Genomic DNA, 16492 nt, shown 5'->3' on the forward strand with positions numbered 1-16492 from the left:
TGCTTCACCAGCAGCCTGCAGTATAATACCATCCACTGATAACAACGCACACGTGAAAAAGTGATGCGCTCTTGGCTAAGTAATGCTCTCAATTTGAAATTTGCATGCAGGTCGGACCTTCAGTGCCGCCACTAAACAAGGGCGCAACATGAAATTCTATATTGTTGTCGTTGCCGTTGTTGTGCTATCCCCACAATTTACCTAAACTCGGGTTAATCGGCAGCGCTACTTCAAGTTTCTTTTCTCGTGTGTGGATAGGATGAAATTTCGCCGTCACTTTGTACCCCCACCTCTGCAACGTGAAAACACGACGGCGCTCAGATTTTCAAGGTTGCACATCAAATGAGTTGCAGTTCATATTCTTGTCTAGTAGTACTTTTACTCTGTAGGTTTCACCTGTCTATTAGACCTAGAAACCCCTCACTGTAGAGAACAGTTAAGTATTCAAGTCTACTTGTGTACCAAGAGTTTATCGACAAACTATCCTGGTGTTCTTTTTTCTCCTTCAATCGCTGACCTGACGCCATACTTAGTCTATGCGTTATTTCTTTTTTGCATCTACCTCGGTAAACTTGTACAGGGCGTGTGTTTACGGGCACTGTAAAGTGTTTCGTTACTTAACACGTGCGTCAGCGCTAGGGAAACGAAACTTTTAAAGTACACGTGAGAATAAGAAGACATGAGAATAAGAATAGTTGTTCACTTTCGTTTCGGGGTGTAGGCACGCTATTTATTGCAGCAAAATATTAATGAAAACCAACAGGTAATGAAGTCAAGTGAGGTATAGGGCACGTTAATTGTACTGTTTTCGTGTATTGTAGTAACTGTGATAGAGATGTAAAGATAGTAAAGTGGACGAAACAAGAACTTGCCGCCGGCAGGGACAGAACCTGCAGCCTTCGGATAGCGCGCCCGATGCTCTATCAATTGGGCTACAGCGGCGGTCGCCCTCCCGTCCATTTCGTCGGGTATTTATGTGCATGAAAACCTGGAAGCGTTAGTCAGCGCGAAACGAGCCCTTAAAGTTCCCCCCTTTCGTTCAGTCGAATTATTAAGTACTGCTACGATGAATGTTAAGTTCAACTTTGCGAATACTCAAATGTTTGCCTCACCCGCTGTGAAGGCTTAACGGTTACAGCATTGCGGCGCTAAGCTAACGCGACCCAGATTTCATTCACGGCATTTCGTTTGGGGCCATAATACAAGAACACCCGTGTGTTTGTGATTCAGTGCACGGTAAAGAAGCCCGGGTACTCAGAACTAATCCGCTGCCACTCATTACGGCATGCCTCGAATTCCACCTTCGCTTTCGCGCGCAAAACGCCGGCATTTCTAAATATTTCTCTTGTTGGGTAAGTTAGCTTCTTAAAGTTGCGACGAAAGCTCAAAAACTTGAAGCGACAGTTATGATATCTTCCACATTTCTTTTTTTTTTCTTCAGAAGGCTGTCTGAAGTATTTGAGCACGAAAACAACAAAGCAATTTCATGACGCATTAGTTTGGCTCGATCACGATACCCTCTACCACACTTCAAAAGACGAAACAAACGAATCACGCACTACTACCGTAAAATGAAGTTATCTTCCATGGGCGGTTGAACGTAAGGGAAGGCAGCCACGTCTGCAAAGCTGTTCCGAAGAAACAAAGCCACCGTGGATGTTACTGATAAGCGTCGGCCAGATGACGAAACGGATCGAAGCATCTCGTCGGCTTCCCTGAGAAGCATGCTGCCTTATTTTTTAATCTTTAATTACTTTTTCCATTGTACGGTCAAGCCCCTAAGCGCTATAATCCGGGCGCGCCGAAGCGCTGTGTCGTCATCGTTCTCACGCATGGCAGGCTTTCTTCATGGGCAGAGACAAAAGAAATAGTCACGTCAAGGAAGTCATTTTGTTATTTTATGACACGCTTCGCAATTTTCCAAGCGTAACTTATTCCCAGAAGTCACTGGTTTAGAGAACTTGCTTTAAAACTTTTAACTAATCCACTAACCAAGCTAGCTAACTTCGAGAAATTGTCCGAAGAACTCCGGATAACTTCGGTGCAATATACGCACGCTTAATGCACCCCTGTTTATCGCAAGTGTCTGGTTTAAGATGCAAGTGAAACACCCGGCGAACCGCCTGTATGTTAAAGGCTTTCTGGACTAAATCAACTTTGTTAGCAAGAAATTTGTTCGTGACAAAGAGCGGGATAATGCATCTCTGAGGTTTTACGAGCCTCCGGAGGGCTTCCGGAAATTTCGACCGCCTGTTGCTCTTTAACGTGCACTTAAATCGCACAGTACACGGGCCCCCAGCACTTCGCCTCGATCGAAATGCTACCGCCGTGGCCGGGATTGAGCCCGCGACCTTCGGGTTAGCAGCCGAGAAAGAGAGGAAGATTAAGCAAGGAGTGGAGAGGTAGTGGAGGTCAAACAAGTCAGCGCCCGGTTTGCTAGCCTACAGGGAGTTAAGGCACGGAGCAACCTACAGGAAAACAGGGTTATCACTGCACTACGAGTTCGATTCCCAGTACCGCCGAGCGTATGACGGTTTTCCCGAAGGCGACGTAGGCACCGCCACCTGGCGTTCAGCAGTTTTGGTGTGGGTACATACATCTCGAGAAGGTGGCCACTGCTTTTCGCTCATTTCCGTCTTTCCCATCCCCTATTCGACGTTGCGTCTTGCTTCTTCACGGTTCGCGGAAATAATCATCAGACAGTCGAAATTTACACCGACCACGGAACGGCTTGTTTTTATACGAACATTCGTGGTCAGCGTTCATTTTAATTTCCCTAGTGTTTTTTCGCGACCAGACGCGGCTTGCGTACGACTCTCTGCTACAAATATAATCATCTTTCAAAAACTCAAACCACCACAAGGCCTACAATAGGTCACATAGGACGGCTTTCCTTAAGAGACTGCCGTAGCATAAGTGTAGCCAGAGTCTATGCCATGACTGGATGTGGTCAGGGTCTCGGAACTGTAATATCAGGAAACGTTCGACGAGAGGCCTGTCCTCTTAGTGCGGACCGTGCGTTGTCTGGTGGTCGATATCGAATCGAGGGCAAGGACACAACAGGCGTTCGGTAGAAACAACCTTAGAACAATCGATACAGCGACAGCGTGAGAAGTGTTGCGTCCGCTTTGGCTACACTCACTTTGGAACGGCCTTGTACTTGGTGACCGCTGTTCAGCTGCATCCAAGCGTCCCATCGGTCCCTGTACACTGTGAGCGTGTTCCAGGCGTTTAGCAGCACCGGCTGATCGCTGCGCAGTGTTCCTGGACCCATGCCGCAGTCGAACCTGCACACGAGCAGGCAGGAATGTTGAAGTGTAATGGATGATTGGTGAGCTCTTGATATTTGAAAACACTGCAAGGTACATGATAAGACGCCTTTCCTTCCTTTATGCGAAGGTTGCAGGGTTCGGTCACTACCTGGGACAAGTTGAATAGTCATCCACTTTAATTCCATTCTATTAATGTCACAATTACCATACTACAGTTAAATGCTATGATTAATGCTCCCTATACCTTTCTTAGCTTCACGGTCTTTTAATTTTATTGCGCCAATATCAGGCAACATAAGCCGACAGTCATCCTGCACCAGCTAACGTTAGCAAGCACGAGCCAGTGCTAGCCAACACAAGCCAATTTAGCTTGCCCGAGGCAACAATCGGCGACCATGCTCCAGCAAGTGCTGGTATTGTCGGAGTTAATACGGTACATGCCATGACAATTATCTCATGAACATTCTGATACCCAAGAAATGACTGCAACGCCATCGTAAGGTTTATGCAATCTATATCCCAATTCATATGTGATGGCATTAATATCAGAGAATGAAGCCGAGAGAGAGAGAGAGAGAAAGAAAGGAAAGAAACAGAAATAAATATAGAAAGAGGAAGAAATATATAGAGAAGAAGTTGTAAGAAATAGATACAAGAAAGAAAGAAAGAAAGAAAGAAAGAAAGAAAGAAAGAAAGAAAAGAAGAAGAGAAAGAAAGAAAGAAAGAAAGAAAGAAAGAAAGAAAGAAAGAAAGAAAGAAAGAAAGAAAGAAAGAAAGAAAGAAAGAAGGCCATCCTGCTGCGCTCTTTCCGTCAGGCTTGGTACCAGTGCGAAGCTACCATGAGCGTCAGGCCATGCACATTCGGGCATATACCGAGTTACCGAATCAACCACGAAGGTTTCTTAGCATACGCATCAAGCGATTTATGTATTTATGTATTACAGATGCAAGTCGGGAAATATCTTTTGTCTTTGTCATAGATACTATAATTAAGGATGCTGACGTCTTATGTTCAATTCAGGCAAAATATTTCATTAGATAACATGCACACCTCCTATGGTAGTCATAAGTGAGATTACCTGCACAGCCAAAGCGCTCCATGCCGATAAATATCCAGAGGACAAAACTTTGTTTCCGATGCTTATTTCGTGAACCTACATTACTCTGAATTAACAGACGCACGCGCTTCGAACAAAGTAAGCGTAACGACTTGAACATCTTTGAGGCTATGAAGCGAGTTACGATTAAACATTGAACAAAACGAGGAAGGTTGCCAGAAGAAGCAGCGAGGTTGTATGCGTTCAAAGCAATGGCGAGTCCACACGGAAACCTTGCGACTCTAACGTTCTGCGAAGTTTGCGTTTGCTTGATGAAGTGCACAGCCACGGCCGCTTGCATGTCATTCTAAATCATTCGCTTTAGTTTGTTTGAAGTAAATTTGTTTCATCGTAATTCGCTTTGTAGGCGCTTAGAAAAAGTAAGAACGGTTGCATACAGCCCATAGTTGAATGCATGAATCTCTAGATCACTGACGTTTTGTTCTAAACAAAATACACAGACGGCTTACTGTTCTCTTTGTTTCTGAGCACACAAACAAAAACACATTGTCTTGATTATGATACGGGAAGAAACAGCTGCCCCTTGCACCCTGCCACTGGACAATGTAAATAGCTAACAATAGCTTGCCCTCTGTCATAGTAGAGCACACAGTGCTCTAAATCGTCGCGCTATCTTTTAGAAACAAATAACCATGCGTATCGTAAGCTTTTCTATGTAGTACACTGTACTTAAAGGGGCCATGACAACCAATTTTCGAACATTATCTGCGTTACGTGGATTAATTTTAGCGGCGTTTTTGCGTACTTGTTCGAGAATTAATTTGTAATTGAATATTTTTGCAAACAGCCTGGGTGTTGGGCAATACCGGCGCACTAGCTAGCCGTGACGTAACAAGCTGCTTGCTATGCGAGCGTCTAACTTCCGTCTAACTATATTGTTCTGTGGTCACCTGCGCGTGCAAATGAACTATTTTGGATTTGTTCAGCTTGACAATGAAAATGAACGATTTGCAGTGGCTGAAACTTCGGTAGAAAACGACGGCTATGCTGCATGCAGCACATGACGCCACTCACGCCATGGCAAAATGGCGGTCGCCGGCGGCGGGCGGGGCTTATAGCCGGCGACTTCTGGGACATATTTTAAGTGCGAATGCACTTTATAAGCGACCCTGAATCCGCCGTCCCATAGCAACGGCGCGAGGAAAGGAGAGGAGCGTCTGTAGTGTCTGTAGCAACGGCGCAGCGACGTCACACCCCACGTGACTGCGCGCGTTCCGCCTCCTCACCGCGGTTTGCGCGGGCGCGCGCCGGCTCCGCACCGCTCTTCTAGGTGGCATTGGGTACAGTGCTTCGCCGCTCCTTCTGTCGCCGTTCGCTCTCTCTCCTCCCTGCGCCCCACTCTCCCGTCCGCTGGCTGGGCGCCTCTCGAAATGTGTGCTCGAGACGCCGCTGTGAAACGCCAACGGCGACCACAAGGCTGAGATTATGGCCGTCAGGTACAATGACAACACAAACAGGTGCTGATGAATGTGTAAATAAATGGTTACGGTACAAATCCTCGTCTCGTCATTAATTTACGCCATTAAAATTACTGCGCCGTGTACTCTCGGCGCAAGAAATGCATTCGCATTTACTCACGATTCCCTTCGGGGAGGTGGGGGCATTTTTTGCAGTAGAATTTTCTTTTACAGTCTTTTGTTTTTCTTTTTTCATATACGTTTAGGCAGAATATGTCATCTACTTGTATTTTTCGCAGGAAACCGGAAGTTGTTGTGGGTTTGTGTGGGAGTCTGTCTTGCCCAGCTCGAGGCTCAGCCTTCTGGAAGCCATCCTAGAGTGGGCTAAGAAGATATAGGAGGCGTACTTGAAGTAGTTCCTGACGTATAAGCACTTGCGGAAACGCTTGCTCAGCCACAATGCTGCATGCTGTGGTTGTGACGGGCATCGTTACATTGCATCTGCTGGATTTTCTTTTTTTTTTTCATCGTGCACCACTCACCTGAACTCAACGAAGCCCTTGGACAGCAGGATGGCGAAGTAGTCTCCCTGGAGCTCCGCCGTCTCTCCGGAGTAAAGGAGGAGGGCGTCGTGCGTCTCCGGCCGGAACTGGAGCGTGATCTGCATCGACTTGTGCGCGTCCCGCAGCGTCGGCAGCGCCAGGTACGAGGAACCGGAAAAACGGGGACGTCGCAGGTCCACTTCTGCGCATGCGCCCGTCGAACGAGAGGACTATATACCAGCGCTGGGGTGTGCCCTTGGTGGTGCGATATATTGGCAACGCAAAGTGCGTCAGCAGATAGGACGATAGCGGAGAAAGGAACACAAGAGTTCTGGTGTTGTGTTATCGTCCTTTGTCCTCGTCCGCTCAAGCACTTTGCATTGCCGCAAGTACTTCATACGGTGGACCAATGCGAAACTTCACTTAAATGCGTACGTCAGGGACACTGCTTGCCTGCTGAGAGTAGCCACATTAAGGTTTACTACGAGAGAGATAAGCAGTCAGGGCAAAAGGTAGGAAGTTCAAACAGATGAACGTACCAGTTTAGTGTCCTATATTAAGGAAGTGGAAGCAAGACAGACGTTCAGGTCAATATCCAAGCTTGAACAATATGAAGTTCTCGAACAGAGAATACAGCTGGAGCCAATGTTCTGACAAAGGACTTGTCTAACGCAAGTCCTCTTTTTGAAATGTTGTCTCCAGCGTACATTCACTGTTCATTAACTGCCGATCACATTATGGGAATGGATAACATAAAGAAAGGGAAAACAGGAAGGCGACCCTAATCCTCGACCTAAATGTCTGGAAGGTCGAGGATTAGGGTCACCTCGGCGCACCTCTGGCACCTCGGCGTTCGTGTTCTCTGGTGTATTTCTCAGGTTTGTGTTTCGTGGCACTGCCGAAGCGGATCTCAGAAGCTACGTAGAGAGAAGCTCGTGGTGGAGATCTGCTTCCACCAGGTGCCGCAACGACCCCAGCTGCTCACACTCTTTCAAGTGAACTGAATCGATTAATTTTCATTTTTATCGTAACAGTTAGCTGGCCGGTATCTTAGTAAAGGTATGCTCGAGTATCGTATGTATCCAACATTACTTCTAACATGAACCACAATCATTGACTTCTATTTTTTAGAAGACTTTTTCGAAACAGCTCCACTGAATTTGCTTGGGAGAGAGACATCAGCGTCACTTAATGCTCGTGCAACTTAAAAAGAAAAAAAGAAAAGGGGGGGTGGGGGGGTGAGCACTGCAAGCCCGCCCAAGGACGCACACCAGGTTGCAATCTGGCACTGTTATTCCTTAAAAACTGGGTCAGCGCACAACGATCTTTCTCTGTCATTGTCTAGTGTGGCCAGAAACCTAGAGTGTTGATTTCAGAAACTCTTCTCCAACAACGCAGCACAAACACAAATGCGTGACATCAAACACCCTCAAGCTTCTGCAGCGCCGTAACACTGCGAGCGTTGGTATTTCGTGTATATCGCAGAAATGAGGTGTTTTTCAGGGCTGGGTTCGGTTGAAAGCACGAACGCACCTTGGTCGCAGAAGGCTCCCGTGTAACCGAGCGCGCATGCGCACCGCACGCTGCCCGTTCGTTCGTCCTGGACACAACGGCCGGTCCTCGAGCAGGAGAGCTGCTGGCACGGCGACGCGATTCCCGGGGCCACCACCGACTCCTGCTGGCACAGAATCACAGATAAGCCAAGCTTGCCTAAAGGGACACTAAAGAGAAACAATGAATCGGTTTGGATCGATAAATTGTGCTCTTAGAACTCTGATGTCGTTAATTTCGCCATCATAGCTTTATAAATAGACGAGAAAATCAACTTCAAAGTTTCATTTTTAAATTTTGCGCCGAAAGCTCCCGCGTGACGTCACGAATTTCAAAGTGTATCGTATTTTGGCGCCGTTGGCTCAACAAAATTACCCCAAACTTGGTATATTAAGTCTATGGCCCCCTCAGAGGACAATGTACTTCATTTTTACCGATTAGGAACTACGTAGTCCCTAGTAGGCGCCGTCAAAAGATGTGACGTCACCGCGAATGGTGCGGAAACTTCAAGGTGGCGTCGCCACCCACGTTTTGTTTTTGCGTGTTTTCTCGCTTACTAAGCGTCTTCTCGCAGCAAGCGTGGTGTTTTTGGCATCGTGAAAGAGTACTTTAATAATACGAGAAAAATCATTTTGCTCTTTAGTGTTCCTTTAAGCTAACAACACATGCAGGATTAGGACGGTTGACCTAACAGCAATTTCTAGGTAAAACTGGCCGGAAAAAATAAAGGATGACAGATTTTGCCGTTTGCAGTTTCTTACTCGTAACCAAATACAGGTTCTATGTACATGTAAGTCCCTTACAGTAGACAACTGGAGAAACAGAGAGAGCACTATTTCGAATTGCAGCTAAACTGTGTGCATGCTAGCGAATTGGTTATAAAGAAAATATGTGCCCCGCTGTCCGTGACATTTGACTGCTTCACGACCACTTGAGTTGAAGTTAGCGACCTGTCTTCCATGAGACAACCGGAATCCTTCAGAATCGGTTAGTTTTTTAACCCTGATCAGTCGCCTAACTGCCATAAGGTGAAGAAGAAAAGTGCATTGGCGTTCATATATGTTGAAAAATAGTTGAAAAATAACTTCATGGGGCGTTTCCGAGAATGTTCTTTAGGAAGTTATGCAAAACAAGCGCACCGACTCGATCCATATTTAGTAAGCCAATGTCCGGTTCGTGCGAGCTTGAGATCAACAGATGGAGTCCACCAGCACGAGGTCATTTGCATACTGAATGAATTTCAGATGGCAACCACACCTTCACCAAGAAAGAGGGTCACAAAAAGAGAGACGAGAAGCTCAAATAAACGCGCGTCAGGTTTGCTACCCTGAACTGGAAGAAAGGAAACGGGCACAAAAAGAAAAACAGGAGAGCGGCGCTTCATTCGAGAGTGCACAATCTTCACCAAAATGTAAACGTAAAGCAGAGAATGAACTCTGCACATAATATAACTCAGAAAAACAAAAGAACGACGGGAAATGACCCGCATAACGCTTGAGTTGTCGTTGACATTGATTCAACGTCTTTATCTTGATCGCTCGTGTAGTTAACTCAATCGTCAGGCGGCAATACCTGCTTTAGCTTACACCGTTTTATGGACACAGATAACACAGGAACGTCGTTTCTGCCGTGAACGCTGGTTACAACATACAGTGAGCGAGAAAAAAACATTGCCGCGTTTTGTTCGCGTGACATAGAAAGATACGAAATTGTGTAAGTGGTTCGTTATAGCTCCCAGCATTAATCATCTTTTTTATTACTTGTCTAACCGACACAAGGGGTGTGTAAATGAATGTGAAAGTGGCGGTCATATCTTTTTTTATTGCCGACGTTAAATGAGCGCACTAAACCTATTTCCCCGTTAGTCACTCCTGTCTAGCCAGTTATCTCTGGTCACTCCCTTGATTGGTCTAAGTTCGGCGCTTTCGAGGCAAATGCAGTAAAGGATAAATAGCAATAAAAATATTTCGTTGCATTACAGCCTTCACTGACCTAAGAAACACCGTACAACGTACAATCGTTCACAGTGTACGAATACGACAAAATATACCACACGCGCTACGCTAATAATGTGCAACAAAGTGCGTCACTACTGCACGGTAGTACGACTTACAATTACACAATACCTGAACCACTGTCCGCCCTCAATCTAGAAATAGTAATGAAACAAGCGAAATGTTATGCGCCATCTTCGTGTAAGAAGCTGTCCTTCACGCTAACGTGGCTACCTGCAAAGGAAGGCATGTTATTAAGATACTTTTATCTGTGGATATTAGCGGTAACCTTTATCAGATTCCGTATGGGCGGATTTAACGCGATTGTCCGAGACTGTCGCAACGCAAGCGGTCACACCGAGCGTCCGAGTGTCGTACACAACCGGCACAAAGCTTACGGAGATCTGGGAACAAATCCGGTTTAATAGCTGACCCGTCGTTTTATCGACTAGACGGCGAGCGCAATACTAACTAAAACTCGGTTGTTGTTGTTGTTCTCATTTTTTCTTCTTTTTTTCTTTTTTTACGAGCGCCAAGAGATAACGCGACCCATCTCTCTCGGTGCCCCGAGACGTTGCCACATTTCGGTCGGAGAAACAGATCTTTACGCGCAGTGACTTTATCCGAGACGGTGTCGTAAACTGTTTGTCCTTCCTTGCGCAATGCAGCACAAAAAAAAATTGATTGCGAGCGGCGTGCATATGCGGCATAAACGGTAGCCACGGACATCGCAAGCCAAATGGAAAACTTTGTGATGTTGGTACTCTTTTGCTTGGTGAGATACATAACAATTTATTTATTCCTGTTCTGTTTTTATAATGTCCGCCATTTAGGCGTCGTTTTTGTGCGTGCGTATTGCTTGTCGTCTCATAAACTTGAACTTATTAAAATTAACGACCTCTGCTTCGAGACCTCTGATTAGAGTTGTTTTTTCCTCCATCTCTGCTGCCTTCTTTTTTACTGGTGTGTGCACAATGGGAATGATTATCCAATTCTAAATTCCCGTTTATTTTTCAGATTTATTTTTGAGAGGAGGGGGGGGGGGTGGCGAAAGCTAGTCATAAATGTTTTCACAGCTTTATAAATGGTTGTTGCTCTGTTCTGGCGGCTATCTTTGATTTTCGCATTTTCGCAGCGCATGTTTTTTAAACACGCCGGTTTCCTTAAAACTTTCGTATATTTCCTACTAAACTTCTGCTTGGAATTACATTTTCCACTTTGTCACACAATGCACCGCCCACCCAGAATACCTTCGAATAAGAGCGCTTCCCACAGAAAGGGAACTAGAAACGCAACTGACACGCTCGAACACGCGAAACTTCCCTCAGACGTGGTGAGAGTGAGCAACTGGGCGTGTTGGTAATGCATGATTCGAATTTGTAGGCTCAAAGAAGACACGGACGAGAAGGGAGACACACACACAGGGCGCCCTCAGACGTCTTTAATTGCATACTTCAATACCACTGATCGTGCTAATCTAAAGGTTCAATATTTTTTTACCAATGATGATTACCTGTGACGCGCCGCTCTTAATTATTACAGTGCCTCTCATTACCGTTCGGGAAGAGAAGTTTCGACAGTTGCGGCAATTCGCTAAAAGTGCGCACAATGATTTGCGATACGAAGAGCTCATCACTGAACATAAGTGTGGGCACAATGGAAAATCATCAACAAGTTGTAGTGCCCCGATTGCACGCTTATGCAAACGCCAAGCGTGCATATGTAATAAGTCCGTACAAATGTTTTTCCTTAACGTGTAATTCATTACTACGAATTCAACGGCCTTTCTAAAATAGTACACACATGAATGAAAAAATGATTCCACATAAAAATGAGGACGATACTGTAAAGTTATTATATTAGGCTAATGAGGCAGCGTCCGAAAATTACTGAGAAACATTTCGTTATCGGAACTGGACGCAATATTGTGTAGATAATCCCATAGCTCGATAGATCAAAGCAACCACGCTTAATACGCTGGCCCCGTGTCTCTGAATACGATTAAATTCTATCGCAATAAGGTTACCTGGTCTTGATTTTGTGCGAGAAAGCTAAAGGAGAGGTAAATGCGATCTGGAAAAGTAATTATTTAATTTCCTTAGTGTCGCAAGTCTAAACCGCGGTGTGATTACGAGGAAAGCCGTAGCGGGGTCTCCGAATCAATTTTGACCAGCTGCTGTTATTCAATGCGCGATTATATGATTTAGAGAACTTTCCAATCTTGTTATCACTGGTTGAAATAAGTGACCGAACCTTGCGATAATAATGATAACAGCGACGCAGCTACCGTACAAGAGAATGACGGAGGGTTACATCGGTACAAAAAATATATATATTTATATATATACATATACAGTGAAATCTCGTTGACACGATTCTCATGGGTATTCAAAACAAAATCGTATTATCCGAAATTCGAATTACCCAAACAGGGCCCAAAATATGACAAAGAGAACATACCTGACGCAGGGCTTGCTTTTGTTAAAGAACCTTAAAATAGTCCGTCACCTTGGGCTAAACTTTTTGTTGCTCGATGTCCTGCTGGAAGCTTTTATGGAACTCGTAGAAACGAGTAGCAGTTTCATCACTGAACTCCTCGCCTGTTACAAGGCTACGAAATGCGTCTAAAGCTTCGAGTGCACGGTCAGCAGTTACTGGCCTACGATCAGCGGTGCAACCTCCAGCCTCTTCGCTGCGGTCGACCACAAGCGCTGAGGATGCTATCGCAACAGCGCCGCGCGGGCGTTTGTGCCTCTTGACGCGCAAATTAAGACCACGCGTGGTTTTCAGACGCCTTGGAGGTCGTATTACTCACAAATCCCGCGCGGAAATACAATCGTATTAGCCCTACGGGAATGAAACAGACAGGGACATGGCAGGGAGGTTAACCCGAAAAGCTTACGGTTGGCTACCCTACACTACGGATCAGGGAAGGTGAATAGAGAGATGAAGGAGAGAGAGAGGAGGGAAGGGAAGAAGAAGAAGAACCAGAAAAGGGGTCAAAACCATTGAATTCACAGCAGCGTGCGGGCCTGCACCACAAGTCGCAGCCGTTTGCGCAAGCCCGTCGTCCTCGAAAAGCACAAGAGTGCTTACACTGTCTTGTCGGCTGACGAAAGGTGGGGGCGGCATACTGGTGCCACATGCGCGGAAACTGGTCGACCACTTGCTGTGCCACTTCCCTCGATTTGCCTCGGAGAGACAAGTACTTACCGTACGAAAACGCATGACATCTATGGGGCGTCGGTCGGGACCAGAAAAAAAAATCGCACCATCTCCCGCTAAAGGGGATAATGAGGCGATGCGAAGCAGCGTTTCGGCATGTCGAGCCCGCGTTTCAGAGGGGGAGGGGAAAGGGAAAGTGGAAGGGGGGAGTGGGGAGGGGGAGGGGGAGAGGAGAGGAGGTGTGAGGAGAGTGCGCAAGCGCATTAAGGGTGGTCACGCCACACAACACGGCTTTGAACTCCGCCATAAGATGTTCGCATCTAAAAAAAAAAACGTACTGTGCTGAAAAACGTATTAAGCGGGATTGTATCAACGAGATTTCAGAGTATATAAAAACTGGCCCGACTAGAGCACGAAATGATCCCGTAACACTCATATCAAATATACAAGGCCGGAGGAAACGCATACGTCGTTGATGGTGGCCACGGTGGTCATGGCGATCGTGTTGAGCGGTGGCTCGTAGGGGCTACCTTCTCCGCCAGCCTCCGTAGCCGGTCCGCGGCGCTTCCGCTGCTTGTCCGACGAATACGGGGCGTCCTCTGACCAAGGATCGTCGTCCTGCCACGAACGCTGCCGGTCGCCGTCCCACGATGCCGCAGCCGGCCCCGGGTCGTCACCCTGCCAACCGTCGGACGCCTCGGCACCGCTTTGCGAAGTCCGCTTGTGACCCGCCGAGCGGGACAACTGGCTGGCGCCGACGCCGCGATGCTGTTGCTGCCGAGATAGATCCGCGTCTTCGCCCAGGATGGCATCCACGTTGTTTTCGTACTCTGAATAGATATGGGGAGCGTAGGGAAGCGGTGAGGACGTACGCCGATTCGGGTTACGCAACATTCATTTCAACCTTAAGGATGAGGTTAGGCTCATCACTTGATGAAATACACTTGATGAGCACAGCATTTCGGGCAAGTTGGTGATTGATAACTTCACAACGACTGCGCAACGAAAAAACACGCGCTGGGTGTGTCTTCTTTGTCGTCCGTGTTTTTTTTTTCGTTGCGCAGTCGTTCTGAAGGATGACTACAGTCGACTGAAAAGAAGAAAAAGATGGCTTTTGCCTTGCAGACGTCTTCGACCATATGTAAGTGACCGTGCGTATCCATAGTGCTGGTTTAGCGCATAAACGACACCACAAGACGAGACAGGACAAAGCGTTTGGTCGTGTCTCCTGTTGATCTGTTGATTTTGCCTCACCTGCGTCTCCAGGAGATCCCTCGTCAGTGCGGGCGGGCCTCATCTGGCTCCCCGGCGTGTCTATGGTGTTTCCGTGCATTCGCCTCCGCATTATCGGAGTTTGCCTCCCGTATCCAGCGCCGCTGCTTGTGGTCCTCTGTTTGACGTCACTGGCCGAGACGGTAGGCGACTCGCCCTTGTGCCGGTTCTCCGGTTCCGGTTCTCCTTGTTGCAAGGCTGCACCAGAGCAAGAAGTTCGACAGTTCATCAGGCTTCTCGCTCCGCTAATGTACAGTGCGGTCCACTGTTAAAGGAAACACTCGAATGAGTACCCTTTATATTGATGGTTCCCTAACGGCGAGTGGATGTAGAAACATTCTTCGTGCACGGCTGTAGTCTGCCAAAAGGAGCCGGAACTGTCAAACACGAGCCGTCTTATGCAATTCTAAGCTACTAGGGTTTTGCAAGACAGAAACATCTGGACATGCACTGCGCATAGGTGTTCCCTTTAACAGTGGACCTGTCTGTACATTGTGCGAAATGTTCTCGCTACTCAATGAAAAAAAAAATTTGGAGGCGACCCTAATGTTTGACTTAGGTGTCTGGTGGTGGGACTAGCAGGTTCGCTTTGGTGTGCCTTGGTGTATTCCTTGGGTTAGCATTGTGTGTTGTCGCGCTGCCGAAGCGAATACCAGAGGCCACGTAGAAATAAGCGCGTGGTTGAGACCTACGCCACCAGGTGCCGAAACGAACCGAGCCGCTCACAGGAAACCCGTCTGCTCTTTCGATGAGCAGACGGTTCGATTCAATCAATTTTCTTTAATCATCCTGACAGTTGATTGGCCCTTATCATTAAGTAAACTAATGTTCCGATATCATATGTATCCAATGTAGCTTTTAACTTCGACCAGAACCATCGATGGCGTAGCAGTTTTACCGACGCCAGTCTTTATACCGCGCCGCCACAAGGCCCCAGAAAACAAGCATATGCATTGGCAGTGACTAACCAAAGCAAAGTCGTGGCCTGCGCGTCCCTACCCACCAGATCAAGTGCCACCGCAGAGGCAGCAGCCATAGCCTTGGCAATTAGAGAAGCCGAAAGAAGGGGGCGCCCAGCATATATTTTGACAGATTCGCAAGCTGCATGTCGCTTATACCTTATAGGCACACTTCCAAGATGCGTCACTGATATTTTGGGGCCCACGTTGATGGAGGCACATGGCGTCACTTGGTGCCCAGGGCATGACGGCCTGAGGGGGAACGAGGAGGCAAACTGCTTAGCTCGCGGACTTACTGGCCGAGACGCAGGACTCTCTTCCAAAAAGTGTGACAAGCAGGCAGATATTGGAAAACCAACGCCTTACAGGACGCCAGTACGCCCCTCCACATCCCAACTTAAGCAGCCAACAAGCCCGGGATTGGCGCCGCCTCCAAACGAACACATATCCCCACATATCAAAACTACACGCAATTTTTCCACAGGTATACACAACAGGGGTATGCCCCTGGTGTAGGGACCACACAGCCACACTTAGACACATCACTTACCAATGTACTGAGCGGCCAGCCAATGCAGTATCTAGGTTGGTGCGCTCACTACAAATACTCACAACGTGGTCTTGGGAGGCACGGCTTTCCGAGCTGGCACTGGGGAGCCAACTGGTGACCCTAGACCAGGCCCGGCGAGCCGCCGTGGCCAGTAGGGCTCTACAAGAGGCTCCACCCGGGATTAGCCACGTACTCTAATTCTTCAATAAAGTTTATTCTCTCTCTCTCTCTTTAGAAGGCTTTCTTTCTGAATATTCGGGAAACCGGAAGTAATTGCTCGACCGGACGTGCTTGGAAGAGAAATTAGAGCGTCACTCGATGTTCGTGCCACTGAAAACCGAATCGATATCAATACTGTGTTGGACATAAAGGCCAAGTTTTCGGTTTCGTTTCTTGTAGGGCAGCCATGTGTTCTAATAGTTCCGCAATCCTTTGTATGCTCGTGAACCGGCGCTGCACGACTGTTTGCTATTATAAACAAAGTATTAAGAACCAGTCGCGTCACCATGGACGCCACTCCAATTGCGTGCCATGGAACCCATCACATATGAAACAATGGCGCACAAACTCTTTGCTAGCACAGACGACTGGCACTATTCTCGCTTTTGGAGATGTATGCTGTATAGGGGACTAACCACCAACGTCATCGCATTAGTAAAGTAAGGCAGCATC

At 47.1% G+C, this 16492-nt stretch overlaps 1 protein-coding gene across 4 annotated transcripts in view; it reads right to left on the bottom strand.

The window, feature by feature from the left end:
- Positions 1-16492, bottom strand: part of LOC119405249 (pikachurin) — a 277626-nt gene that overhangs the window by 24257 nt on the left and 236877 nt on the right. For 3 of the 4 annotated variants that reach the window (XM_049419240.1, XM_049419239.1, XM_049419238.1), the window contains 5 exons: positions 14294-14509; positions 13508-13869; positions 7863-8007; positions 6330-6531; positions 3143-3287 (listed from right to left, as the gene is read on the bottom strand). In XM_049419240.1, the coding sequence (XP_049275197.1) occupies positions 3143-3287; positions 6330-6531; positions 7863-8007; positions 13508-13869; positions 14294-14509 (1070 nt within the window). The remainder of the gene's footprint in view (positions 1-3142; positions 3288-6329; positions 6532-7862; positions 8008-13507; positions 13870-14293; positions 14510-16492) is intronic. The other variant, XM_037672059.2, reaches the window with a different exon arrangement.

This window comes from Rhipicephalus sanguineus, chromosome 9, assembly GCF_013339695.2.
Source record: "Rhipicephalus sanguineus isolate Rsan-2018 chromosome 9, BIME_Rsan_1.4, whole genome shotgun sequence".
In the NCBI taxonomy this organism is placed as follows: domain Eukaryota; kingdom Metazoa; phylum Arthropoda; class Arachnida; order Ixodida; family Ixodidae; genus Rhipicephalus; species Rhipicephalus sanguineus.